Source organism: Hippopotamus amphibius, chromosome 3 (assembly GCF_030028045.1).
Source record: "Hippopotamus amphibius kiboko isolate mHipAmp2 chromosome 3, mHipAmp2.hap2, whole genome shotgun sequence".
Classification (NCBI taxonomy): Eukaryota; Metazoa; Chordata; class Mammalia; order Artiodactyla; family Hippopotamidae; genus Hippopotamus; species Hippopotamus amphibius.
The window spans coordinates 45,983,701-46,010,964 of NC_080188.1; the positions used below are offsets into that span (position 1 = coordinate 45,983,701).

Sequence of the window (27,264 nt, forward strand, 5' to 3'; positions counted from 1 at the left end):
AAAAAGTGAACTGTAGTGACAGGCTACCTAAGTTCTATCGTAAAGCCTTCACCTACTAGTTCAGTAACCTCAGGCAAGTTACTTTATCTCTCTGAATTATCTTTCCCTGTCTGTAAAATGTGGACAATAATAGAAACCTATTTCAATAAAAAAAATTATGTCTAAATGGCATTCATTGTATAATGCATAAAGAAATGTTTATGTAGCAAATATACCTTTATTTTAATATTTTAGGCATGTGGGTTAATTGTTGGGTTTAGGGTAACCTAAGCTACTCTGCATAGAGTAGTATTAAGAGCCTATTTTATATTTCCATCCTTATTACTTTTCAAAATGAGATGATTGGCATCTCATATTTCATTTGATTAGTTCATTACCTAAGTTATGTTCTTTTCATAAAGGCAACCATGATATTTTGGATTTCAGTGTAATAATGCTTCAGGGAAATGTGTGTATGTGTGTGTGTGTGTGTCTGCGTGTTTTATTTGCTTTTCTGTTATGTCATTTGGGAGGAAGCTAGGCATTCGTGATATGTCTATTTTTAACACTAACAAAGCCCTTTTAATCTGTAATGCTAACAATATTCAATAGAAGCCTATTTGTGGAACTATCTTGTAGAGGAAAAACATACACTTAAATGCAAACTTATTGAGGCAAAGCTTTATCATCTGACTGTTCCCAGATCTCATTGGTATTGTTTTATCTCACAGATTTTCCCCTTTTACCAGGCCAGTCACTTCTGGCCCTGTACTTGCATATATTCTTACAGCAGTTAATTACAGCCTTTGGTCAAGAGCACTTTGGCTTACTATTTTCATGGCAATAAAAGGAATAGAGTAATGATTTTATATCTTAACTGAAGCTGAACCATAAGTGATCTGGCTATAGGCCCTCAGATTTAGTTTTCCACACTTGAAACTAAATAACAATTTGTAAAATTAAATTAATTTAATTTACTTTTCAGACCATGTAGATGAGCGGACAGTATGCAATGGAATTGCCCCGGAAAAAGACGTAGATGGATTTCATATTATCAACATTGGAAGACTATGCCTTGATCAGCATTCTCTCATACCTGCCACTGCTAGTGCTGTTTGGGAAATTATCAGAAGAACAGGTTGGTCTATGGGACATGGGTGCTAAGTGCCAAAGTGAGCATTTGTGCATTGCCTTGATGGAAAGAGTGAAAAAAATAAGTCATTAAAGTTCAATCTATAGGAATATATAAAGTCATAGAAGTCAAAGAATAATCTGAAATAAGGTAAAATGAAGAACACTAGGTTACAAGTAACTGCTGTTTCACCTTTCAGGGAGTGAATTTTCCAAATAGAAGGTTTGTCTCCCTACTTTAAAACTATCAACTGAAGGTATTGGGTTGGCCAACAAGTTTGTTTGGGTTTTTCTGCAACATCTTACAGAAAAACCTAAACAAACTTGTTGGCCAACCCAATATTTTGATGTACATTTTTCAAAATGTATTATATTTTTCCTTACCTTTAAAAACAAAATGTGCTGAACATTTTGTACCATCTCTAATGATCTTGGTTTTTATTATAAACACTTGCCCTTAAATTGTTCTCTAAATACAATAATGCTCTCAAAGACCCTCAGGCAGGCAGGTGATGGTTCTCCTGCCTCCATCACTGTCTCTTACATTGCTGGCAGCATCTCCTCCTTCTAATCTGCTCTTTTCTAACTGAGAGAGAGAACTTTCAGGGGAAAGCAGATCCTAGAATTGTACTCTTAGAATGTTAGTACTTAGAAAAACCTTAATTCTAATTTTTTTCATTTTACTTGTGAAGAAATTATGCCCCAAAGAGGTTCAGTGTGTTAAATCTGTAGACTTTAGCTTTCAGACCTTTCTAAGTCCATAAATTTTGTGCTTCTCTCCTATGGAGAAAAGTGCATGAGTTTTGTGAAAAATACCTTTTTCTTTCACTTCATTTTGTCCTAGATTTGCTCAAAGTTTGATTGCCAATTAACCATGACATTGTTGTACTTTGCTTGCTTTATGATTAGTAATTAATAATTTTAAGTCTCCACACTTCTGACTCTTCATATGAATTTTATTTTATTTTTTTATTTTTTATTTTCAATTTTTTACCTTTTATTTTTTACAATAAATGGCATATATTTAGAGTGTACAATTTGGTATCCCAATCTCCCAATTCATTCCCCCCCAACCCTCCCCCCTTTCCCCACTTGGTGTCCATATGTTTGTTCTCTACATCTGTGTCTCTATTTCCGCCTTGCAAACTGGTTGATTTGTACCATTTTTCTATAGTCCACATATAAGTGTTAATATACGATATTTGTTTTTCTCTTTCTGACTCACTTCACTCTGTATGACAGTCTCTAGGTCCATCCATGTCTCTACAAATGTCCCAGTTTGATTGCTTTTTACAGCTGAGTAATATTCCATTGTATATATATATACCACATCTTCTTTATCCATTCATCTGTTGATGGACATTTAGGTTGCTTCCATGTCCTGCCTATTGTAAATAGTGCTGCAATGAACATTGGAGTGCATGTGTCTTTTTGAATTATGGTGTTCTCTGGACATACACCCAGTATTGGGATTGCTGGGTTATATGGTAGTTCTATTTTTAGTTTTGCAAGGAACCTCCATACTGTTTTCCATAGTGGCTGTATCAATTTACACTACCACCAACAGGGCAGGAGGGTTCCCTTTTCTCCACACCCTCTCCAGCATTTACTGTTTGTAGATTTTCTGATGATGCCCATTCTAATCAGTGTGAGGTGATACCTCATTGTAGTTTTGATTTGCATTTCTCTAATAATTAGTGATGTTGAGCAGCTTTTCCTGTGCCTCTTAGCCGTCCGTATGTCTTCATATGAATTTTAATGTTTAAGCGTAATATAGTGGCAGCTTGAACATGTTTGTGGTTTTTTAATGAGGACATAATGAGAGGGAAAGTGACAAATCCAAAAGTATAAAAAGAAATATTTATAAATAGTGGATGTGGGAACATTATAGACAAGCCACAAATCAAATTTAATTAGAAGTTTTTAAAGAATATTTCAGTTGGCTCTTCAGATGTTTACATTGCTTCTTGTTGCTTATTCTTCATTTCAATCAAACTCTGTGTTTTAAGGAATTGAAACATTTGGAAAAAATGTCGTTGTGGCTGGAAGATCCAAGAATGTAGGGATGCCCATTGCCATGCTCTTACACACTGATGGAGAACACGAACGGCCGGGAGGTAGGTGCAACTTGGAAATTCTACGTACTCTTAGAATTTTCTTACTTCTTAAAATCATCAAATAAAGGTGTTTGAAAATGTGATTTAGCATATATATGGGCTTATGTAAATAAAGGTTTCCCTTATTCCTCATATAATGACATGAGCGCCTTGATAATGAGTAAAAGAATCACTGGAAAGATGTGCCTCCTTTGTTCCTACTTTTCCTTTTGGCTGTGTATCCTTTATATCATTAAAAATACAGACATTAAGGTGGAAAGGCTAGATGCATACTAGATACATAAAAATCACATGTTGATGGATATCTGTATACCCATGTACGCTGTCCCCCTAAAACACCACCAATATATAGATGTAAGATTTTTTTTTGCCATTATTAACCTTGGTGGATTCCAGTTTTCTGGTCTCAAAATTTCAAATACATTTGACTTCTTTTTTAAGGGCTTGTATTGAGATATAATTGACATACAATAAACTGCATATATTTAAAGTGTACAATTTGATTTTTTTTTTATTAGTAATGTATAGATAGCAATCCCCAATCTCCCAGTTCATCCCACCCCAACCACCCCCACTTTCCTCCCTTGGTGTCTGTATGTTTGTTCTCTACATCTGTGTTTCTAGTTCTGCCTTGCAAACCAGTTCACCTGTACCATTTTTTCTAGGTTCTGGATATATGTGTTAATATACAATATTTGTTTTCCTATTTCTAACTCACTTCACTCTGTATGGCATTCGCGGGGTCCATCCATGTCTCCACAAATGTCCCAATTTTGTTCTTTTTTATGGCTGAGTAATATTCCATTGTATATATGTATCACATCTTCTTTATCCACTCATCTGTTGATGGACATTTAGGTTGCTTCCATGACCTGGCTATTGTAAATAGTGCTGCAATAAACACTGGGGTGCGTGTGACTTTTTCTTTTTTTTAATTTATTGGCTGCGTTGGGTCTTCGTTGCTGCACACGGGCTTTCTCTAGTTGTGGCGAGCAGGGGCTTCATTGTGGTGCGCAGCCTCCTCATTGTGGTGGCTTCTCTTGTTGTGGAGCACAGGCTCTAGGTGCACAGGCTTTGGTAGTTATGGGACACAGGCTCAATAGTTGTGGCTCACAGGCTCTAGAGTGCAGGCTCAATAGTTGTGGTGCATGGGCTTAGTTGCTCTATGGCATGTGGTTTCTTCCTGGGGCAGGGATTGAACCCATGTTGCCTGCATTGGCAGGCAGATTCTTAACCACTGTGCAACCTAGGAAGTCCCACATGTGTCTTTTTAAATTATGGTTTTCTCTGGGTATATGCCCAGTAGTGGGATTGCTGGGTCATATGGTAATTCCATTTTTAGTTTTTTAAGAAACCTCCATACTGTTCTCCATAGTGGCTGCATCAATTTACATTCCCACCAACAGTGAAAGAGGGTTCCCTTTTCTCCACCATTTGACTCTTGAACAGTACAGGTTTGAACTGCACAGGTGCACATATACATAGATTTTTTTTCCCACTAAATACATATTACAGTACTATGCAATCTCTGGTTAGTTGAATCAATGGATGTGGAACCATCCAGGGGCTGACTGTAAAGTTATAGATGGATTTTCAACTGTGCAGAGGGTGGGTGCCCCAAACCTCCGCATTCTTCAAGATTCAGCTGTACTAATTTTATGATCTTGGTTGACGTGATGCATATGAAAAAGTTTTTTAAGCCACAAAGCCCTATGGAAAAAGCAGCCCAATAACATATCACTTATCTAAAATGATGAATTATGAGAGTTTGAATATTTTTGTCCCTGCCTGGACTTAAGGACTTAAATACTGAAGCAAATCAAAATGTGTATGTGGATCATAGTAAACTAGGCTTGATAGAGATTCAAGGTAACTTTAAAAAGCCTTAGTTTTGAAGAGCTCTTTGAAAAGCCAAATCTTGTAGTATGAACACAGTTTTCATCGTAACCATCTACAAAGTTGCATCTCTAGCTTAACTGTTCACTTCTAACTTAATCTGTGGATGCTCATCTATCTATCTCGGGGTATAATAAAGATATTGATTCATATTTTCCTTTATTTAATAGTTTCTGTTAAGCAAGGTAAAAACAAGCAGGCAAGTTTACCTAGGTATACCATTTTTGTTGGAACATTTTTACCAAGACCCAATAAGCAGTTTTTTCTTCATTTTCAACATATTATTTTATTATCTCATCAATAACATAACAAGCAGCATCATGCAGCTCCATTACTTGCACAGCACTTTCTCGTGAACTCTCTTATTTCATTCTCAGCAGTTCTGGAGTATATTCATATTTACATTTTACAGCTAAAGGAAATGAGCTTTAGAGACTTCAGTGACTTACCCAAGGCCATTCAAGGAAGTGATGTACAGAGCTGGGAGCTGGGTGCTGACTGGTTAGGAGGATAGATTTGAAGTCAGACCCCTCTCCTGCCAAGCCCTGTATCCTTGGTCAAGTCATTTAATCTGTGTAACTCCCCACTTCCCTCATTTGTAAAGTGCAGATAATATTAATGCCTTCTTCATTGGGTTATTGTGAAAACTGAGTGAGATTTGAATGTAAAGCACTATTCACAGTGCCTGACACAGAAAGTGAAGTAAGCCCTTGGTACATGTGAACTGTGGCTATAACTATTATTTCCATTACTATGTTTAAATTAATAATCTGTGGCCAAACTAACTAAAAAGTTTAGAGTAACATAATCCAAGGTTAATGATGTATTTTTCACCTTCACTTGAAATGTTGTTTTCTTTTTCTGGTGGGTTTTATATTTGCTTTTATCTGGATCCTGTCTAGTCTCTGTTGTAATAATTTGCATAAACATAAAATTTATAGTTTATAATGTATTAGATTATAAATATGACATCATAATATTCCAAATTATACTTTGCATTTCACATTTTCTTATGGATATTAATATATTGTGTGCTAATTTCTTTTTTTAATTAATTAATTAATTTATTTTTCATTAGGAGAGAATTTTATTTTAAAAGTGTCATCTTAAACTGCAAGGATGTCCATTAAACATCACAATTAAACATGCCAAAGGAGAAGCCATGTTGTCAAAATGCCCACTTAACTCACCCAAACATCTCAAACCCACCCTTTGCTGACCTTCTATAACCCCATTTTTTTAAGTTTTTTTTTTCTTTTTTTAAACAAGAGAAAGTAGACAGATACATGTTGGTAAATGCTAACTGTCCATATTCACATAGAGACACAGTGTAATCTCTGAGCCCAATATACAGAGAAAGGAGGAAAAAAGCTAGAATTCTGTGCACTACTACACAGAGGGCTAGCACCCACCAGCTTCCAGGAGCAGAAGGTTTTTCTTTTTTCCCACAGAGCATGGTGGTGTTGATTCCATAAAGTTTTTGTTGAGACAGGAAGGGATAAAAATGAATTTGGAACAGAAAGGGGTAGAGATTCTTTTCCCACTGAATTCTGCTCAAGGTATTTCCCCCCAAAACAGGTTGTGAACCATGGTATAAAGGAGAAAAGAGACCTCAAAAACAGGGCATCATTAGAATTCTCCCTGTTCTCTTTGCTCAACCTCCTTCTAATCCATCCTCCTCACTGTAACCTTTTAACATGGTTAATATAATCACATCAATCCCCTGCTTAGAATCCTTTATAGTAACACTGACTTTTGGTTCAGATTTCTTAGTTTACTGCACAAGCCACTACCTAAATCTTTATTCTCAGTCTTGCAACCTCATTAAATGCTTTCTTGATTTCAATTTCGATACCAAGCTTCTTACAACATGAATGCGACACATTGTTTCCTGCCTACATGCCTTTGAGGAAGTCCCTGTGTGCCAATTTCTTGATAAATTTTAATCTTGAATTATTTGCCTATAAAATACCTGTCTGAGAAAGTTAATTTACCTCTTCTTTGTGCAATTTTAAATTAGATATTCCTATGTCATAAAACACATTAACTTCACAAATATTTTATACTTTGTGTTACAAAATATTTTCACTTGAACACGTTAAAAATTGAGTAAAGCTGGAATGAGATATAGTACTGCTTACTTACATGCCAGGTGGTTACATTTATATTTATTATAGCAGCACTTAGGTGCCGTTATAATTACAGTATCTAAAAGGTAATATATTGTGTTAAAAATGGTATTGGACAGTTTGCAACATGGGTGGTGTTTAACCTCATGCATAATTAATAGGAGTATGGTGACATATATGATTAATATAATGAATTGTTGAGAGCTGCTTACTGAAGATTTGGAGTCTGTGGGAAAGTTAATATTTCAAATGTCCATGTCTGCTAGAGCAGTAATTATGTGCAGTGACTACATATGCACTGTTAGCTAATGGAGATAATGAAGGAGGATTAACTGGGCAAATTCATATTTATAGAACTTGTTCTGATGACACTCACGATGTGGAGCATTCAGCTCACACTTCTTTGCCAGAAAAGATTCAGAGCCCTAATGATTCATTTCTGTCTTAAAGACAAAGATAATTGCACTAGAAGAAAAATGGCAATACTGTAATTTAGCTTGATTAATATGTGTCTACACAGGGTTAGCTTTGTGAGAAAGAGCTCCTTTTAATTCTTCAAGGGCTTGAAATATTAAAGGACTGAGAATATGCTAAAATCTTGAAGTAAAGAGTTAGTGCTGATACTCAACACAGCAGGATGCTGCAGGGAGATAACCTTCTGCTGAGGACATGTCATCACAGGAGGCTTTGAAGATGACATGACATTCAAGCCACTGTGTACTTTATAGAGAGGGAGAGAGAGTTCCTGTCTTCCAAGAGCTTATTGTCTTGGTGGTGGTAGGGTTGGGGGAGGGGGCAGGGTACAGAGGGGGCATGATATGCAAGTATGGGTGATTTAAATGATAAATATTCAGTGGCACAAAGTAAAATTCAGCATCCCTAAGCAAGCATTCAGTTTGCTAAGGGAAGCCCTTGGTTAATTGAAGCAACATAAAGAGAGTGACAGTGGATTCTCTTCTCATGAGCCGCACTGCTTGTTGGGATGTTTGAATACGATTGTGATCACCTATAATTCACTGGTATTCTTTTAACGTCTTTGTATGCAGAAACCTACCCACGTAACCTAACCTTTCAGTATTCAGAATGAAAACTGAATACTATCAGCTTTAGCACAGTGTCTTTATGTTTAGCTTACTGTGATGGAGTAAATCAAAGTTCTCCTATTTCTCTGAAACAGTTTTTTTTTTTCCTTGAAGATAACAAAGTGCCATAATGACTAGGCATTATGTGTATTAATTATCACCAGAGGAATACACAATGTGATTTTATACCAAATTCTTTTAGAGTAAATTCCTTTCTGCCTATTTTATATTCTTACATAGGACATCTCATCTAAATAGATCCCCCTAAATGGCCACAACATGCTCTTCCTTTAACTAACAGGTTGTGGTACTACTGCAGTGGCATTGGTGCTGGGACTTTTTAAAAGAGCATTTTGGAAGGGTCAGCAACTAGCTGATTTTGCTTAGAGTCCTATGGGATATTCTTGATTTCATTCAGGTAATATGCATTCAATATGTGTTCTCTATGAAACACTGGGGTGGGGATGTGGTACAGTGGTGAAAAAGACTTGGTTCCCTGTTTCCAGAAGATGACAGACGGCATCTTCAGGACACTCGGTTTTCTCAAAGCACGGCTTCTGCATTGGTATTCAGCTTTTGCACTCAAGCTGCCCATCTGCTGCAACTCCTACATATCAGGTATTTTTTAATTCAAGGGGACACACTATCTAAATGGAAAACCACAAGACATTTTGTTCGTGGAATGCCTTTCCTTTGTGAAAATTGGCTCCAGTTGTGAAAATGAACATGTTGGCCAGCCTGGGAGCGTTCTCTCTCACCTACAGGAGAGGCCTTCAGGTAATAACACAGGCAGTGCAGCGTGATATGAGGCATATGTGTGATGAAGCTCAACCCAGTGCCAGGTTGGGCCAGGCGCTCTCGCGTCTCAAAGAGAGGAGGCAACAAGGAACGCCTAGGAGAGAGGAGTCGTGCTCAGCAGCCACACCGCCCGGACTGAGGTTCCTAGTCTTGCTGCCGGTGGAGTGGCGTGGGACTTGACCAGCTGTGCAGCTGAGGTAGGGGGATGGCAGGCATGTATAGTCTTTGCTCCTCGCATCCCACTATTCCTAAGGCGGACGTACTCATGGTAAGATGCTGGGGATGTTATGTTTTGTGATGCCTCCGTGTGGACTAGACTTTACTGAATTACTGCTGTGAGTTTGCAAAGTGGAAAGCCATAGAAAAGAACAAATGCTTGTTGTAGTCTCATTTTCTAAGTTGAATAGTAGGAGTACTGTTTCAGTTTCAGTGTCTCTGAAACTCAGCCAGCTGGTATCTGGAAAACACCATACTTGGAAAAATATCACATATTCTCACAGCAGGCAGCTGGAGCTATTAGTTGCCCCGTTGAAATGAACATTAAACACTATTTAAAATATAAAGTGAAGTCCAAATCTTTTTCTTTCTCTTTCATTTTCTCTCTTTCCTCATGACCTCACAGTACCAGACTCTTTTTTTTTTTACCAGCACAAAGTGTCCCTTTTCTGACGTCTGTAAGCCCCATTGTTCAAAGCATCACTTGTAAGGATATTGTGTTCTGCTCCACCAGCCTTTTCAGCCATTCCTCCCATCGAGTTCCCTCTAATACCTTACGTTGAAGCATCATTGAACTACACATTGTTCCCCAAATATACCACCACGTCCAGGCCTCCTTTCCATTACATACCTGTTGCCTCTGCAGGGAAGGCTGTTTCCCATCACTCACCTGCTTTCCTCTCACCTCCCACCCATCTTTCAAGATGTGCACCAAATCTAACTTTTAGTATAGTAAGCACTGTGAATCTCTGAGAGAGTAAAAGTCTTTAGTGTTTGACCCTGGAAGTTGTTTCCCCGCCCCCGCATTTGTATCTATTTATAGTGGCCATGTTTGTATCTACATACTCGCTATATTTGTACAAGTATACCCCCAGAGGTCTAGCCTTTTTCCACACAGGGGGTGAATAGGGCAATAAGCAGTCCGTTGTTCTTCAAGGTATCTGCATTTTTCAATGTCCAATTCAGGACCTTCAGAATACTTATTTAGCATTAATCTATGGTCTTTTCTTTTCTTTTTTTTTTTTATTTACTTATTGGCTGCATTGGGTCTTCGTTGCTGCACACGGACTTTCTCTAGTTGCTGCAAGCCGGGGCTATTCTTCATTGTGGTGTGCAGGCTCATTGTAGTAGCTTCTCGTTGTGGAGCACCGGCCCTAGGCGTGTGGGCTTCAATAGTTGTGGCACACAGGCTCAATAGTTGTGGCTCACGGGCTCTAGAGCACAGGCTCAGTAGTTGTGGCACATGGGCTTAGTTGCTCCATGGTATGTGGAATCTTCGCAGAGCAGGGCTCGAACCTGTGTTCCCTGTACTGGCAGGCAGATTCTTAACCACTGCACCACCTAGGAAGTCCTAATCTATGGTCTTTTAAGTAAGTTTGCAGAATTAGACATTGTAGTAATTCTGAATTTATTTTCATGTGTTAATCTTGGAAAGAAGAAAATAAATGCAAAAATTATATAAAGCTTTAACAAATAGACCTCAAACATACATCTCCCAGCCAAAACAACCAGAAAGGAAAGGGCAGCACTCTGGCTCATGCCAATACTTACTCTTTGTCCCACGACTGAGCTGGCTACCTCGTTTTGGCTGGGATTTGGGAGCATATGATTGCTTTAAAATTTAGGGGTTTTTTTTATAGCTTAAAATCTGTTTCACAGTCAGGGATACTACCATCAACCCTAACCTGGCAGCTTGGTACCATGAGGATTTGGTCACCTGGGGAATTAATTTATGTGGATGATTTCACATATTTTATCCCTATTAATAGGAAAATAATCCTAAAAATATGACTCCAAAGCCAGTATTTTCATTTATAACTGGCAACTCGTTCACACCATGGCATGCATTTCTCTGATCTCACTGAGACATTTCTTCTCATTCTCAGTTTCTGAGTCATTCTCATCTTCCCTTCTAAACCAGTGGTTCTCAACCTTAGCTATCCACTGGAATCATCTGGGGGCTTTTAAAAATGTAGCCACCTGAGCCCAATGCAGAACAATTATATCAGAGTCTTTATGAGTTGGATCTGGGTATTAGTATTTTTTAGAAAGCTCCATAGAAGAATCTATTGTGGTGAGGGTAATTGAAGAAGACCGCTCAAAAGATGGGAATGAGCCCAGGGCTTCATTTCCTATTCCAGAGTCATTCCCTAGTCAGTATTTTCCAACCTCATACCTTTAAATAGCACCTGTATAACCTCTACATGCTAGACCCATGTAACCACTGTCCTCTTGACAACTCCACTTGGATGGTCCATGGCCTCTGGAGGCATTTGTCCAAAAACAGAACTCAGGCTTCTTTTTTCCATCTAGTGCTACTCTGTTGATGAGTACTGAGTTTTCCTTCTTGCGATTTCCGGTGATTTTTCCTTGAAACCAGACCATGTTATGAGTTACTGTATTGAGAATGACTCAGTTTTCCCTTATCCAGAGAATGTGGCAAAGCAAAACCCTACATGTGAGATTCTAGCTCCTGTTGGATTTGCCATTTTGCTTCATCTGCTCACTCAGGCACAAGCAAGTACACATTTGAAGATTTGCTTCATGGAAAAGGAAGATGAGACTTTTCCTGCATTGCTGTGGAAGATAGATCTAGGATTATGGTAAAAGTGGCAAAAAAGTAGATTTTAGGTTTTATGAGAAAGACCTCTCTAACCCTTTGGGCTAAATAATATGCCCATAATTATTTTTATGGAAAATAGTTTATCATTGGAAAGGATAGGAAAAGCGTAAGGGAATTGAAGCAGAAGCAAATCAAATTCCTACTCACATCAAGAATCTGTCTCTAAGACCCTTAAGTGCCTCTCTGCTGTTCTCAGCTAGGATAGGTAATGGTTCTCTGTGCCAACACTGTAACTTATGCCTCCTTTTAATGTGGAATTATCATACTGTATTATAATTCTGATTCACTTATATGCTTTCCATATGAGAAGAGAGAATTGTGTATCTCCATCGCTTGGCATGGTCCTGGGATTATTTCTTGATTGTTGAATAAATGAACATAGGGAATGGCCTGGAAATGTTGGACAAAAGTAAATTCGTCATCTAGGTAAATTTAACAAAAAAAAATGATGCTCTAAAATGAATCATGTTGTGTTGTCTTAGCATTTTTAAATAGCAAATATTAATTTCCTCAAATTGTGTTAATTGCCAACAACTCTTTGCTACAATCTTCAATTTTGCATAAATTACAGAGGTAATGATAGCTTAGAAAACTGCACAGGTGGCTCCCAGTGAACAATCCTTGATTGACTGGGGACTTTTATATAGTAAGAAGTATATCTTGCCCAGCAGCTAATTATTAAGTTCTAACACAACTCTATAATTTAGGAGATAGGTTCTAAATCTTTCATTCTTATTATATCTTACAAACATGATGTAAAGGACTGAGCACAATGAGGTTGCTTAAGATTTCTTACAAAACACTTTTATCTGGGTTTGTTTGATAGAAAAAATAAGCCTGAGACCAGGCTGTTATCATATGCACAATAAGAGGATAAAACTGAGTGTGGGAAAAAGTCATCTGAGGGTCAGAGATATGCATCATTCTATGGAGTAGCTGCTGTAACTTGTTGGTTCTGATCACCCTAGGGAAAAAGCTGAGGCACTAGAAATGACTCGGTGCAGCAAGCAATAGGATTCACTGAAGAAAAGTAATGGAGTATCAGAACTGAGAACAGAAATGACAATAATTTTCACAATGCCAAGTAAGACAGGTTAAATAAGAGTATAGTTAGGATAGCTAGTCCTCAGAACCAGGAACAGGTATCAAGGGGCAAAGGCAGAAGAGTCTGAGGCATTACTTGAACACATTTGCTCTTAACTCCCTTGGTGCACCTCTCTTTTGCTATCATCATCTAGTCTAGTGAATAGTAGCCTAAAAACCTGCTATCGCACAAGAGTCAGAAATTGATCAAGCCTAAGTAAGACTTTGATATTTCCATGGGTATTCCCAGCCAAACTCACTGAGAATTAAAAACATTGTAACTAGATATTTAGGGAGTGGAGTTATCTAAAAGATCTTTCCATGATGACTGAAATTCATCTCAATATTTTTCTCTTTTGCTTGAAGCTTTACAGATTGTTACTTATATAGGTATTTAACTCACTGGATTATGTATCACTTAGTTCCTTGATGAAATCATCCCCGTACGGATGAAGTGGGAAGTTTTGGTTTGGTTTTGGTTTTAATTTTGGTTTTTGCAGGGATTTGGGAGGCTCTCATTTGGAACAAGAGAATGCTTGAGTGGGCTGCTAATGTATAAGGGGAAATTTTTAAATATAGGAGAACCGTATTAATAAAGAGATGGGAAGATGCTTCATAATTTTGGTGACTTGGGATGGTTCTAAGCATATATTCTACATTTGTTGACTATTTATAACAAGTGAAAGAAAGACAGAAATCAAGGGGGACTCAGACTTTTACTCTAAGTAACTGTGCGGAAGGTGGGTGCCATTACCTGAAATGAGAAAGACTACTATATCAAGTACAAAGAGTTCCCTCTCATTGTTCTTCTTATTCAAAGATTTCCTGGTTTTCGCTTTTATTTTTCCATATAACTTTAGAATAAAATTATATTCGTCTAGAAGAAAGCAAAAATACCATTTTTTAATTGTAGTTGTATTAAGTATGTAATGAACATAGGGAGAACTGTCATCTTTATGATGTTGAATCCTTCTGCTCAAGAACATGGTTTATCTTTAAACCATGACTAGTTCCTCCGTCTTATTTAAATCTTTTGGTGTTGTTCTAGAGATTTTCTTTTACCATATAGATTTTACACATTTCTTATTAAGTTTATTTCTGAGTATTTTATTTTTTGTATTGCTATTATAAGGGGGTCTTTTCTTTCATTATATCTTCTTACATGTTGTTGTGTATGATAGTATTTATATCAACTTTAAAAATAAAATAGCCGATTACCATACCCGCAAAATGAGTTTATTTGGGAATAGCCAGAGGAATTACAATTTGGGAATTGCAAGCTATGGTGGACCATAGGCAAATCCAGAGAACAAAGGAGGGTAGCTTACTTTTAGAGAGAAAAGGGGGAAGTTGGGAGGAACTGTTCTAAACAAAAGTTTACTGGAGGAAAGTATGAGTTCAGGGTGGCAATAGCTTCTCATTGGCTGGGCTGTTGCTGGACAAGGAAAATCTTTCCTGGTATAGAAGACTTCCTCCTGTTTGGTAAAGCATGGTACAGTTCTTCCCATGGGGCATGCAAATAGAGGCAAGTGCATCCAAATGATGGAGAGCGATCATAGTAAGAGCACCTTCTACAGGCCTTCTAACTCTAATTTTAGTTGAGGTTTTCTTTAATTTTCATATTTATTTCTATATAGTCATTTTTACTTGGCTAATTTATTGAGTTCTCTTCTTGCTTATAATGTTACAGTTTTTAGGTTTATTTACATAAATATTTTAACATTTATGTTTACTATTTTTTTCTGATTTCTTTTGTTTATTTTATTGTTCTTTAACATTTTAAGTTAAATGATTCACTCATTTTTAATTTCTATTTTATTTATGTAATAATTTAGGTCTGTGCATTTTCCTCTAGGCTTTGCTTTATTTATATTTTATAGGATCTAATCTGTAGTATTTTCATTATAAATGTTTCTAAAAATTCTGTAGTGTTGTTTTGTGTTTTCTTTTTGACCCAAGGATTGTTTAAAATTTTTTCCAATGGAAGGGTTTCTTAATTTCTGATTTGGTCTATAATTATAAATTTATTGATTTGTGATCAAAGAAAATATCTATAGTTTCTCTACCTATCTACTTTTTGGTATTAATTTTTTTGTTGTTGCCATAGTCATATCATTAAAAATATATTCTTTGGGCACCTGAAAGGAAAATATATGCTCTACTTTCAGAGTTTAATATATTGTAATCAGATATATATCATTAATTATGTTGCTCATATTTTCTATATCTTTGATCCATAATGGATTGAGAAAGGTTAATTGAATTGAACAAATTCAATGTGTTTGTTTCTCTGTGTATCTCCTGTAATTTCTGCTTTATGAATTTATTTCTTTTTTGTTACATATATTTTTCATTGTTGTGTATTCATTTAAATTACAACTTTGCTTTATAATATGTACCTCTTTATTTGATGCTGAGTTTCTCCTTATTTGATAATAAGAGCATTGTTTTTTTTGATTAGTCATTTTCCTGTTATATGTTTGCCCACTTTTTATTTTCAACATTTCTGAACAGCTTTGTTTTAGATGTGTTTTATATAAAGTATAGAACTAGACTTTGTGAGTCAATTTTAATATGCTATTCTTTTAAATAAATAACTTAGGAAAATTTATGTTTATTAGTATGGTAAATATATAGTCTGAAATGTCATATTATCTTCTGTTTGTTGTTTTTATAGTTTTTATTTTCTTTTTATATTTTTTCTTTTTTGTACATGGTTCTTTTATTATTTAGGAAGATTTAGGAAGTTAATAATTATAACTTTATACAGTACTCTTAGTTCTCTATTTCTTTGTGTGGTGTCTATGGATACTCTATTAGAAGAAATGATAAAATGTTTCCTTTTCCTTCCATGAGTCCATTTTTTTTGTCTCCTACCTGATATTTGCCAATAAAAATTATCTTTGTAGTGTGTTTACCTTATACTTTTAAATATTCTCATATTTCTGTTATTTGATTGGTCAGCTTTAAATTATATCTGTTCATTCCAGTCATTAGATACAAGGCAATTAGCAAACTCTCATTTTTGTCCTTCCTATTCTAATTTTGTTAGCTGTAGCAATGCTACACAAGCAGAGCAAATAGCATTTGACATTTTGTCTGTCACGTCAATCCTCACACTTTTAGCCTAAATTTTGTAATTAAATATATTCAAAATGCTCCAATAGTCCTTTTGCCAGTTTCCTCAGATATATTTTGATTCATTAAAGTTCATCTTTTAGCACATTCCTCAGGAAAAACTCATGGGAACAATATTTCCTGAGTTCTTACAATTTCAAAATTGTTTGCAAACTTTAATCTTGGAAGACAATTTGACTAGATATGAAATCCTTGTTTCCAGTTTTTTTACATGAGTCTCTTGTAGATATTGCTCTGCTGTTTTCTGGCATTGAATGTAAAAAATCTGAATTTTTGCCTGGTTGCTCATAGGATTCTTTTCTTAATCTTTAAAAATCAGCAACATTAGTGTTATGTGTCTCAGTGTTGACTATTATAGGTCAATTTGTATGGGTTCAAGTCTTTTTTCCCCAGTTTGTATGACTCTAAGTTCTTATTTTTAAAGTGTTTGGCATAGTGTTTGGTCATAATGTTCAACTTTTCCATAACGACATTTTTCTGTTGAGTTTGTTACTTTGTTGGTAAATTAAAAATTTTCTTTCTATTTTTTTTCCTTGGGCCTGCCACTTTTAAAATGTATCCTTTTATTTACTTAAAAATTTGCATATAGTCAAATTTACTCTTTTTTGGTATATAGTTCCAAGAATTTAGACAAATGCATATAGTCATGTAACTACCACTAGAAAAAATTCCCCTGGGCTGATCCTTATATATCCTTTTTTTGATACTGTATCCTTTTATTGATGCTGTGTAAAATCTTTTTTAAAATTACTTATCATGGAATAAGCTGGATTTTCTTGGATGCTCTATTTGCGGGATGCTTCTGCTAGGTTTTGGGGAGGACAGGCCGAGCAGCCTTCAGATTCTTCCTTCACCACTTTCACAGAGTCACACTGCTTCCTGTTTCAGTGGCTCCTCTGAGTCTTCGTGTGACCACCCACTGTGAACTATGCTGGGTCCAAGAGGGTTTCTTCTGCCCTTATTCCTACATTCTCTGCTACAAATAAGAGAGATATATATTGCATTTTATGTGACCCTTCGCCTTCAGGAAGTATACTTTTGTAGTCGCTTTCAGAGATCTGCCACTGCTGGCCATCTTGTGATCCTCTGAACTTCTTTGCTGCCTTTCTCCCCATGTGGTATCTACTAACTCTGCTGTTCCTGGGTAACTCTTCCATGTTTCTGGAAAATATGCCTTCTAGTTTTGCTAAAAAGAGGTATTGTGCAGTTTGTTGTTGTCATTGTGTAGCATTTGCATGTTATCTGGGAGCGGAAGAGTGAAGATACTGTCTCACACAGCCACGTTCTTACCGGAAGTCCTTCCTTTGACTGCTGTCATCACTGCCTTTCCCTCATTCCCCTTCCTTGGCTCACACATTAAGCGCTGGAATCCCTCATACTGCTAACCTCTCTTATTCCTACATCACTTAATTAAAGCATGTATGAATACTTCCTGTTATATCCTAGACCTAGTCATCATTTTCTAAACATATAATTTCAAAATTGGTCAGTTTTTTCCTGCTATCCTTTTGGCTTAGAATGCCCTTTTATTCTTTCCCTGATTAGTATACTCTTGTTCATACTTTATGAGCTAAAAATGTATATTTACTTCTTCAGGAACCCTTCCTTGACACCTCCTCAAGATGAGGCAGAATTAATCTCTCACCTGTGCTTCCACAGTACATGTGCTATTTTTAGTGCACTTATTTTGTTGTTTTCAGTATTTATATATCTTATTATCAAGCCAGTGAGTATCACCTGCATCTACCTATTGACCTGTCAATACAGAACTTTCAAATCCTGGGTTTCTAGGACTCTACTTACAACACTCCTATGATGGTCAGCACATACCTTCATTTGCCTCATTTGATTTTCCACTGGTCAACTGAAGGGTACAATATTTTAAGTCATCTAGATTTCCTTATCTAGCTTTTGCTTGGAAAGTGATTTGATAATTTCAAAGCAGTTTTCCTATTCTTAGGATGTAACTGGAACTTGTCTAGAATTGGAGCATTCACAAATTTAAAAAAACAAAAAACAAAACCTCAGTAATCATTAATGGAAGTTATTCTGCATTCCAGGTGATGCAACTGTGACAATAGCTCACAGATATACCCCCAAAGAGCAACTGAAGATCCATACTCTGATGGCAGATGTTATCATAGTAGCTGCAGGTAAGTCTTTAATGGCTGTTATTTGGTAAAATGTCATCAGCCGACTAATTCCTGCCCTAATTGCTGACGTCTATAAGAATGGCTTCTTGGGAGACTTAGGTATATGTAGGACTACCTTCCATTCTGTCTCTTGGCAATCATCTTATTGGTCCATTATGCCTACGTTAGCATTCGTCACTTCATTGTGGAAAACCAAAACAGCCTTTGGAATGACATATTAAGCACAAGAATAAATGTGTACTTTGACAGACATGATTGGCTCTAAACATGAATAAGTTATGGGGAGACTGGTAGGAAATGCTGTTGAAAGAGTAGCCAGGACTAGCTCACATAGGACCTTGTAAAAGCTGTAAGGACTTTCATATAAGCCAAAGATGGCTGTGAGCAGGAGATTGACATGGTTGGCTTATGTTTTTAAAATATTACTCATACTGTGTCAAGGAGAATTGACTCTAGAAGAGCAAGAGTAGAAACAGAACAGTTATTGCACTTCTACTTAATGGATCTAGGTTTTTCCTAAATTTGTTTTGTAATCAAACATACAAAGTAATTCTACCCTTCACTTCTACGTTTACTCTTGCCGCATAGTATTTCTACATTGCAGACAATTGTGACTCTTCTTGTTTTATCCCAGACTTGAATGGGAGCATATTTCATTTTATCAGTTACATGTTATGGGTAATTTCTAGACTTTACATTTGAATTGCTGAGTATTTACAAACTATGAAGGGAGGGTAAAAGTTCCAGAAGAAATTGAGTTTGATGAAGAGAATAATAATAGTTTAAATTCGTTTCAACCAAGTTTAAATCACTTTTTATTATAATATTGGCCCTTTTCTGGAACTCAGCATATGTATGTGATGATTCCAGGTGGAGTGCTGTGCGTCTTTATAGGATAAAAATAGAAATATTTCCTTTTCAAGAAGTCACCAGTAAGCTGGTAAAACTAACCACATTTCCTGTTTTTCTGAAAAATTATATTCAGGTGATACCAAATGCAAATTTTTGAACTGGGTTGACATAAGTAAGACATCAGATGTTTAGAGAGGCAATTTTTCAGACCACAAGTCAACATTAAGTAAAATACTGCTGCAGCAACTGATATATTCACAGAAGACAAATATTGTGTTGGCCAAAACTTCGTTCAGTTTTTCCCGTAAGATGTTATGAAAAACCCAAACGAACTTTTTGGCCAACCCAATATTATGTTGACTTCTTTTTAGAAATGCTTGGATTTACACACCAGTCTCAGAATTTGGTGAGTAGAGAGGCTTTTGAGTGGTCATCCTTGTTCGTCTCTAACTTTAGACAGAATGAAAGTTATATTATCTTTAAAAGGTGCTACTTGACTTCATTGTCACCACTCGTAAAGACTATTTCACAATTGACCTTAGTTCCCATTTATCGATTATAACATTGAATGAATATTTTCTTCTAGTGGGGCAGAATCCCTCAGTGTACATTCATGCTCATGTTATTTTCTTTTGACCAAAAATGACAAATGGGTGATCAAAATCCTCTTGCAAGAACCACTGACGTTCTGTTGTGACTGAATCAAACTTTACATCACAAGTATGCATGCAAACACTATCACCATCCCTGAGTTCCTCCTGTAGACTCACTGTATGATCCTTTGTAAAGGCCTAGATCAGCCCTGAGGACAAGGCGATAAAAATAAGACAGGAAAAGAAAAAGGAAAATAAAGGAAGGGAAGGGAAAGAAAGAACCAAGCCTATCCATGTGGACAGAAGAGAGTCAGGAGGTACTCAGGCCCCTAGGGTAGAGAGAGTGGAGGCTGTGTACAGCAGCCATCCTGCTCAGGGTACGCTCTCACCACCAGGGTGCGCCAGTCAGGTGTGCAGTACTTCAGACAGCTGGTTGGCCACACACCATCCTGATCCTGACCTGGAAGACATTTTGAACGAAAGCATTGCAAACAGGTCTTGCTCCTGCCTTGTATTCTAGCTTTAATGTCTCTAACTAGATACAGAAGTATTTTGAATGCGGGAAGACAGCCCTGTACAAAGCCCTGTAGTCAACCTGAAGAAATAAATATTTGGATAATGGGAAATTTCAGGGAAGAAAATTGAGAATTTATAAGAAATAACTAAAGATTGCTATATTTCCACTTCCTTAATAATCACCTGGAGAATTTAAAGGTAAAATAGGTAGATATCAGTAAATTACAGTGCAATTATAGAGAAAGCATGAGTTAATGTAAAAAACAAATTCTATATAACCAGACAATAGGAATGAAATATTACTAAAATGATCACATCGTGCAATATCTGTGGGAAACAAACAAATACAATTAGCAATAGGTATTAAAGAAGGAGATAGTGATCTAATGGCAGAGGTAGCCGGAACAGGGAGGGCTGGATCATTGTCATAACTAGGATGTCAGCATATATGGAAGCAGTCCCATCTAGAAATCAGGAAGAGTAGAAGGAGGGGCAGTGTGTGATGTATCATAAAGATTAATAATGTCTGAGAGATGACAGTACAGAATGTCATGACAAAATCTCAGAATGGGCTTGAAGAAGAAAAAGGTAAGAGAGAAAATCATTATGTGAAGATCCTGGGGCATGAATTAAATTAGCTTATGTTAATATTAATCTCACCCCTCCAGTTTCTCAAATTCCCATAATCCTACGCTTATAGGTTTAACGATGTATCACTTACTTTTTAAACATCTGCTTTCAAAAATTGAGAATTGTACTAATTTAGAAGCTCGAATCTGAAAATCAGCTCGAATCTAAATGTAGTCAAACAGCATTTAGAAATAAGGAGCTTCAAATCTCTACTTACAGCTGCCCCTGAGTTCACAGAGAGCGTGAATCTGTTTCTAGGGCACTTTCCTGTATCATGGTTGTAGCACTTAACACCTGTTTATGGTCGTCTGACACCTTCACTAGACTATAGCAGGGACAAGACTGGTGTTCTTTTTCTTCTTTTTCTGGCTTTTTTTCTAAGCCAAGTGCCTAGAACAATATCTGACACACAGTGGGTACTCAATAAACGTGCACCGTATTAATTTTGAGATTACAACCGGAACAAGGATTTCTTCAAACTGACACAAACTTAGTTGATAAATTTTTAAGAATAATTTTATAAAGATGGAATCATGCATCTAAGATATTAGTTGATTCACTTAGTGATAGCATTATTTTTGACTACTAAACATTCCTACTTTGTCATTGTAAAGTACATTGATAAAGTTATAAAAGTGAAAGATTTGTTTATAAAAGAATAGTTCATATCGTTAAGTGAATGAATGGACTGATTTGATTTAAAAGGTTAAGATTAAGAATTATGAGCAGGATGAAGAAAGTAAAGAGATTATGTAGACATCTAGAATATAGTGAGAAAGGGGAAAGGGGGGGAGGGACAAATTAGGAGACTGGGATTAACATAGACACACTACTATGTATAGAATAGATAATCAACAGGGACCTACTGTATAGCACAGAGAACTCTACTCAATACTCTGTAATGACCTATATGGGAAAAGAATCTGAAAAAGAATAGATACATGTATACGTAGAACTGAGTCACTTTACCGTACACCCGAAACTAATACAACATTGCAAATCAACTATACCCCAGTATAAAATAAAAATTTAAAAAATAAAATATAGCAAGAGTATTAAACAGTTGAATAGAAAGAATTGTTTAGGGAGTAGTTTAGGGGAAGGTTAAACTGGCTTATGTAAGGCTAGTGATAAAGCAGAGGAAACTAGCCAGAATAGGGTACCAATTCTGAGAGTAGGGTAGAAGACCTTTGGTTCACCTACATCTCATGCTTCCAGGAAACTGGGGGAAATCTTCAGTTTGTAAAAGTTCTAGGAATCTTGATTATCCGGGCAGGATAGGCAATTTTTTCCCAGACATTATCCAAGGACCCTCCACCCATCTGAGTAAACTCTGTGGAATTAGCTTCATTCAGAAGATGAGCTGCTGAGTCAATGCCACTAGCATATTAACTTCTGGATGCAGAGTGTCATAGTTGGTGAAAGCCGGTGTTTTGTCCACTAAGCTATCCCCGCCAGCATGATGAATGAACCTTCACAGTCGTAACTGAAGCGTCTCTATTGCAACACTTTTAATGATACACACTGTAATATAAAACAGGATAAATGGGCAATTCAGTAATTTGGAATATCCATACTTACTCGTCGTAAAATGCAAGGTGACCAACCAACCTCTTTTCACTGCTTCTCCCATCATATTATCAAGTTTTAGACACACTCCCATTACACATCATTTTAGGCTCACAGTTTTCCCTCTGATAGATGTCTTCCTCCTTGTAGCTAGGTTAGTAATTATCAAGATGCCGGGACACTGAGAAGTTCCAAGGGGTGGGGCAGTAGAAATACTCTACTCCACCGTCGGCAGCTCATGCAACGAGGAATGGAACTTGCTCACTTACAGTCCTGGGTGCTTCCTGCGTGGATGCCAGCACATTTCATGGCCTCACTAAAGCTACTGTTCTGAATCCCATATCCTATTTCTCATTCTCCATCTTGTCCCCTTTAGCCTCTGCTTCTCCATTTATAATTCCTTCCTGCCTTCCTAAACTTGTCGTTTATCTCAGTTTTGACAATTATTTTCAATGGTATAGATTAGTGTAAAAGCACAGGCCTTGCTAGAGTAAGAATTCCAGAATTTAACTCCCAATTCTGCCATTTGCTAATTGTGTAACCATGTCAAATTATGGCATCTCTCTGAGCCTCAGTCTCTTCAGTGTGAAAAATATAATAAGCTCTAACAACAATGTTGTTAAGCCAGCCAGTCGTGTAAAGAACATAGCACAGTGCCTCACAAATTGTCAATACTCAATGAATGTTATATGCTAACTTTTATATGATCATCCTTCTTGGGCCATTACATATGAATATCTAAACAATAATTTAGAAATAATAAATCAGCTGATTATTAAGCTACAACTTTTATATAACTAAATCAATATACTTTTGGTTGTTTTTTGATACTAACATAGTATCACAGTTGGCTAGTCATCATAAATGTAAATTAATCTAAGATGTGACTTATGTATAAGAGACCAACTTCATAAAAGCTTTATTTTTACTTAAGATTTGTGGCCTCTCATGATGACATGAGCCTTTGCTCATAGCTGTGTACTCTGATGTCCCTGAATGAGTCCCTCGTTGCCTCTGTCTCTTTTGGGAGTCTGACTTTTTGAGGAGCTGGGGAAAGTGGAGGCACTTCAGCTGAGGGGTTTGTTATCTCAGGCCTTCAGCCACCCTCTCAGTCTCTCTCTTCTCTCCTTCTACCTCCTCCCCGTCCCCACTCCAGGCCCCACAATTCATCCCCAAAACCTGAGATATCACATAGGCAAAGCCTTCCTAATCTACAACGTCAGCTCCATCAATGTATAAGAGGGTGCTTCATTATTGATTGTTTTCCTTGCTGTCAGTAATATATCCCTATCATAAAAACCTAGAAAACATGGACAATAAGAGTGGAAAGACCCATAATCCCAGCTAAAGCCAACCACAGCTAACAATTTGCTGTTTGGCCTTCTGCTATTTAGTATTCGTATGGAAATCTAAATATTTACAATACTTCTTTCACCTGGTGAAACTGCACACTGTGTTTTCTCACAGAATGCATTCTTCTAAAATATGATTTCTAATGACTCCGTCGTATTCTGTGTGATGAGCGTACTATAATCTATTTATTCAATTCTTTTTTATAAATTTATTTATTTAATTTATTGGCTGCCTTGGGTCTTCATTGCTGCAAACGGGCTTTCTCTAGTTGCTGTGAGCGCAGGGCTCATTGTGGTGCGAGGGCTCCTAGTTGTAGTGGCGTCTCTTGTTGCGGAGCATGGGCTCTAGGCGCGTGGGCTTCAATAGTTGTGGTACATGGGCTCAGTAGTTGTGGTACACGGGCTTAGTTGCTCTGTGGCATGTGGAATCTTCCCAGAGCAGGGCTTGAACCCGTGTCCCCTGCATTGGCAGGCAGATTCTTAACCACTGTGCCACCTAGGAAGTCCTATTCAATTCTTGATTGTTGGACTTTAAGAGCATTCCCAGTTTTTTACTATCATGAATATTGCAGTAAACAACTGTGAATATCTTTGTAAATACCTAAGATTATTTGCAAAAGGGACCTATAATATTTATTATATTGCTGTTAAGTTTCTTCTTTGCTTATGAATGGTTACTTGTATTCTCAAAAACAAAATTAACATTTAAACCTTTGTGTTTAACAAAAGCTGTATATGTGTATATAATATTTCATGCCTTACATGTGTGTTATTAAACAGCTTTAACATATACAAAGGTGATATATGAGTATCATTTGTAACCCATTCTCTAGGCCTGTTATTATTACAAATAGGTACACTAAGAGGATTTAGGGATATACATACAAGAAGATGGCATTCTGTGGGGTAAAGAGAAAGGGACTAGAATATGAGGCAGGGTGTTGTAGCAGAAGAAGCATGCCTTGGAAGTAAGAAGGACCTGGGTTCCATTTCAGTTTTAACCTTAAAAATCACATTTAACTCTCTGGGCTTCACTTTCAACTATTATAAAATGGAGGTAATAATACTAGTGGTACAGGCTGCTGTAAGAATTAAGTGTCTAGCTCGTGATTGGTACTGAATGAATGTAGTTTCTCTTCCTTTCAGTCTGTTGTGTTGTGACTTTGTGACTAATACTACAATATGCTTTCAATGAAAATATACAAAAATATACAAAAATATCATCTATCACTAAAAGACTTAAGTTGCCGATACCTTGATATATATGCTGTGAAAAGTGTATATAAGCTTTTACTCTTAGATTTTTCCTTGACCCATGATATCCTAAGCAAAAACATTCCCCCCAGATTGAGCATCTGGGAAGCATCCCAAGGTTTAATTTCTTTTTCTTCATTTGCTTGAGAAGCTTATATATATTCTTTTCAACTTGTTATAATTGCATGAACTTATGCAATCTTTCATCTCCAAGTGTTTTCATTTGATGGTATCAGTACATGATAAGCAGAGATTGATTTTTTCCTTTGGAGATTCTTTTCTTACACGTACATACTTCGTAATTTTCAGGAGTAAAGCAAGTGTCAATAGCAGTATCCAAAAGAACTTCATCAGTAAAGAGCAATTAAATCAAAGATCTTTCTTTATTATGGAGAAATACAGATTTCCTTTAACTGTGTTTTATATTGTTAAATGATATGTTGTTTATACTTAATTCTACTTGGTTACATATATGTATATCCCAAGGGGGAAGGGTCCTTTCAAGAAATGTCTCTGTCTATTGTTATTATTACTTTATGTTTTTATTGCCAAGTCTTTAAGAAATTTATATTGTGAAATATTTAAAATATGCATAAAATAGCAAGAGAACAATGTTAACACCTATACAACCACGGACTAGATTTGTTAGATCTGAATATTGTTATGCATATTTTCAATTTCTACATGCTGCACATTTCTGCAACTAGTTTTATTCTGATTAACAGTATGTTTTGGAGATTTGCTCATGTAAATACATGTAGCACTAGTTGTATAATACTCAGTTGACTGAGTATCCATTTTCTGTTGATGGATACGAATGTTATTTCCAATTTATTGCTACTATAAACAGTGCTGTTGTGTATAAGTCTGTACACATTTCCTTGGGTTCATTCATTTTTTGGACAGGTATTAATTTTGCCACTACTTATATTAGGGCCTACATCAGATGCTGGAAAACAAGGATACATAAATTTTGACTTCAGCTCTCAGAAAATTCCGAGCCTAGCCGAGGAGAAAGAAGTACAAATTAGTGTTAATACAGTTCACTGATATATTATTAGAGGTATGTGTGTGTAGATATGTATATGTCTAGCTATCTGTCATCTAGGAAGAGAGAAACAGAGAGAAAGAGAGACAATAGAGAGAGAAAGAGAGAGTCCAAGAGGGACAGAGACACACAGAAAGACAGAGACAGAGACCTAGAGAAAGCACCACTGAGGAGAAATGACAGTTGTGTTTCACTGACTCTGAAGATGAAATGATTGAGGGAGTCCCATCCCACAGAATGAACAGAAACTCCCTGGGAGGAATGAAAGGGAAGAGGACTCCTGGTAGCTTAAAGCTATAAAACACTATGCATATATCAAAAAAAGTGTTAACTATTTCAAAATGATAGATGCCTATCTGTGAGTGGTGAAAGATGAAGTCGAACACTTGGGAAGGACCAGACAGCAAAATAAATGGAGAAATTTGGATTTTATCCTGTAGGTTATCAGTAAGCTTTAAATAGTTGTAAGCATTGGAATAACATGATAATATTTAAATTTTAGAACGGTTACTCTGGTGGCCCCGGGCAAGGATGAGACTGGAAGTAGCACTGATGTAGTTCTAAACTAATACAAGGATAGTTGAAAATCAGAGAAACAGAAAGTAGACTAGAAAGACTTTCTGGCTTTGGATCCTGGGCATATGATGTTACCATTAAGAAGGAAGAGCATATAGAAAGGAACCAAGGTTTGGCGGTGGGGGAAGAAGATGAGAGGGTGGGAGGTGATGATGAATCCCATTTGAACTTGCTGAATTTGAAACGCTCATGGTGTATTCAGGTGGAGAAGTCCAGTAGAGGATTCAGATGTGTGGATTTGGGGTGAGGCAGAGAGCTCTCATCTGGAGTGACAGGTTTGGAAGTCATTAGCATCAATGGTACTGGACACTGAGGCATGGATAAAACCATCTAGAATTAGTTTGTTTATACAAAACAATTATTTATACAATCAATTCCATTCTCCCTTTCCTCTTTTATTATTTTGTTACACTTCAAAATTCACAGTGTGATACTTGAGAGGACTTTTCTGCTTTAAATCAAGACACCCAATACTGTCCCATGTAAGCATAATGTATTTAAATTTTACATAATATTAAGGTATATTTAT

The 27,264-nt window shown here is 36.6% G+C and overlaps 1 protein-coding gene across 10 annotated transcripts in view; it reads left to right on the top strand.

Moving 5' to 3' along the window:
• MTHFD2L (methylenetetrahydrofolate dehydrogenase (NADP+ dependent) 2 like) overlaps window positions 1–27,264 on the top strand; it is a 126,092-nt gene that overhangs the window by 36,289 nt on the left and 62,539 nt on the right. For all 10 annotated transcript variants that reach the window (XR_009052644.1, XR_009052645.1, XR_009052647.1 and 7 more), the window contains exons 4-6: window positions 965–1,117; window positions 3,120–3,227; window positions 18,253–18,345. Coding sequence is in view for 6 of the 10 variants with exons in the window: in XM_057727513.1 (XP_057583496.1) it covers window positions 965–1,117; window positions 3,120–3,227; window positions 18,253–18,345 (354 nt within the window). In the remaining 4 variants the exon portion in view is untranslated. The remainder of the gene's footprint in view (window positions 1–964; window positions 1,118–3,119; window positions 3,228–18,252; window positions 18,346–27,264) is intronic.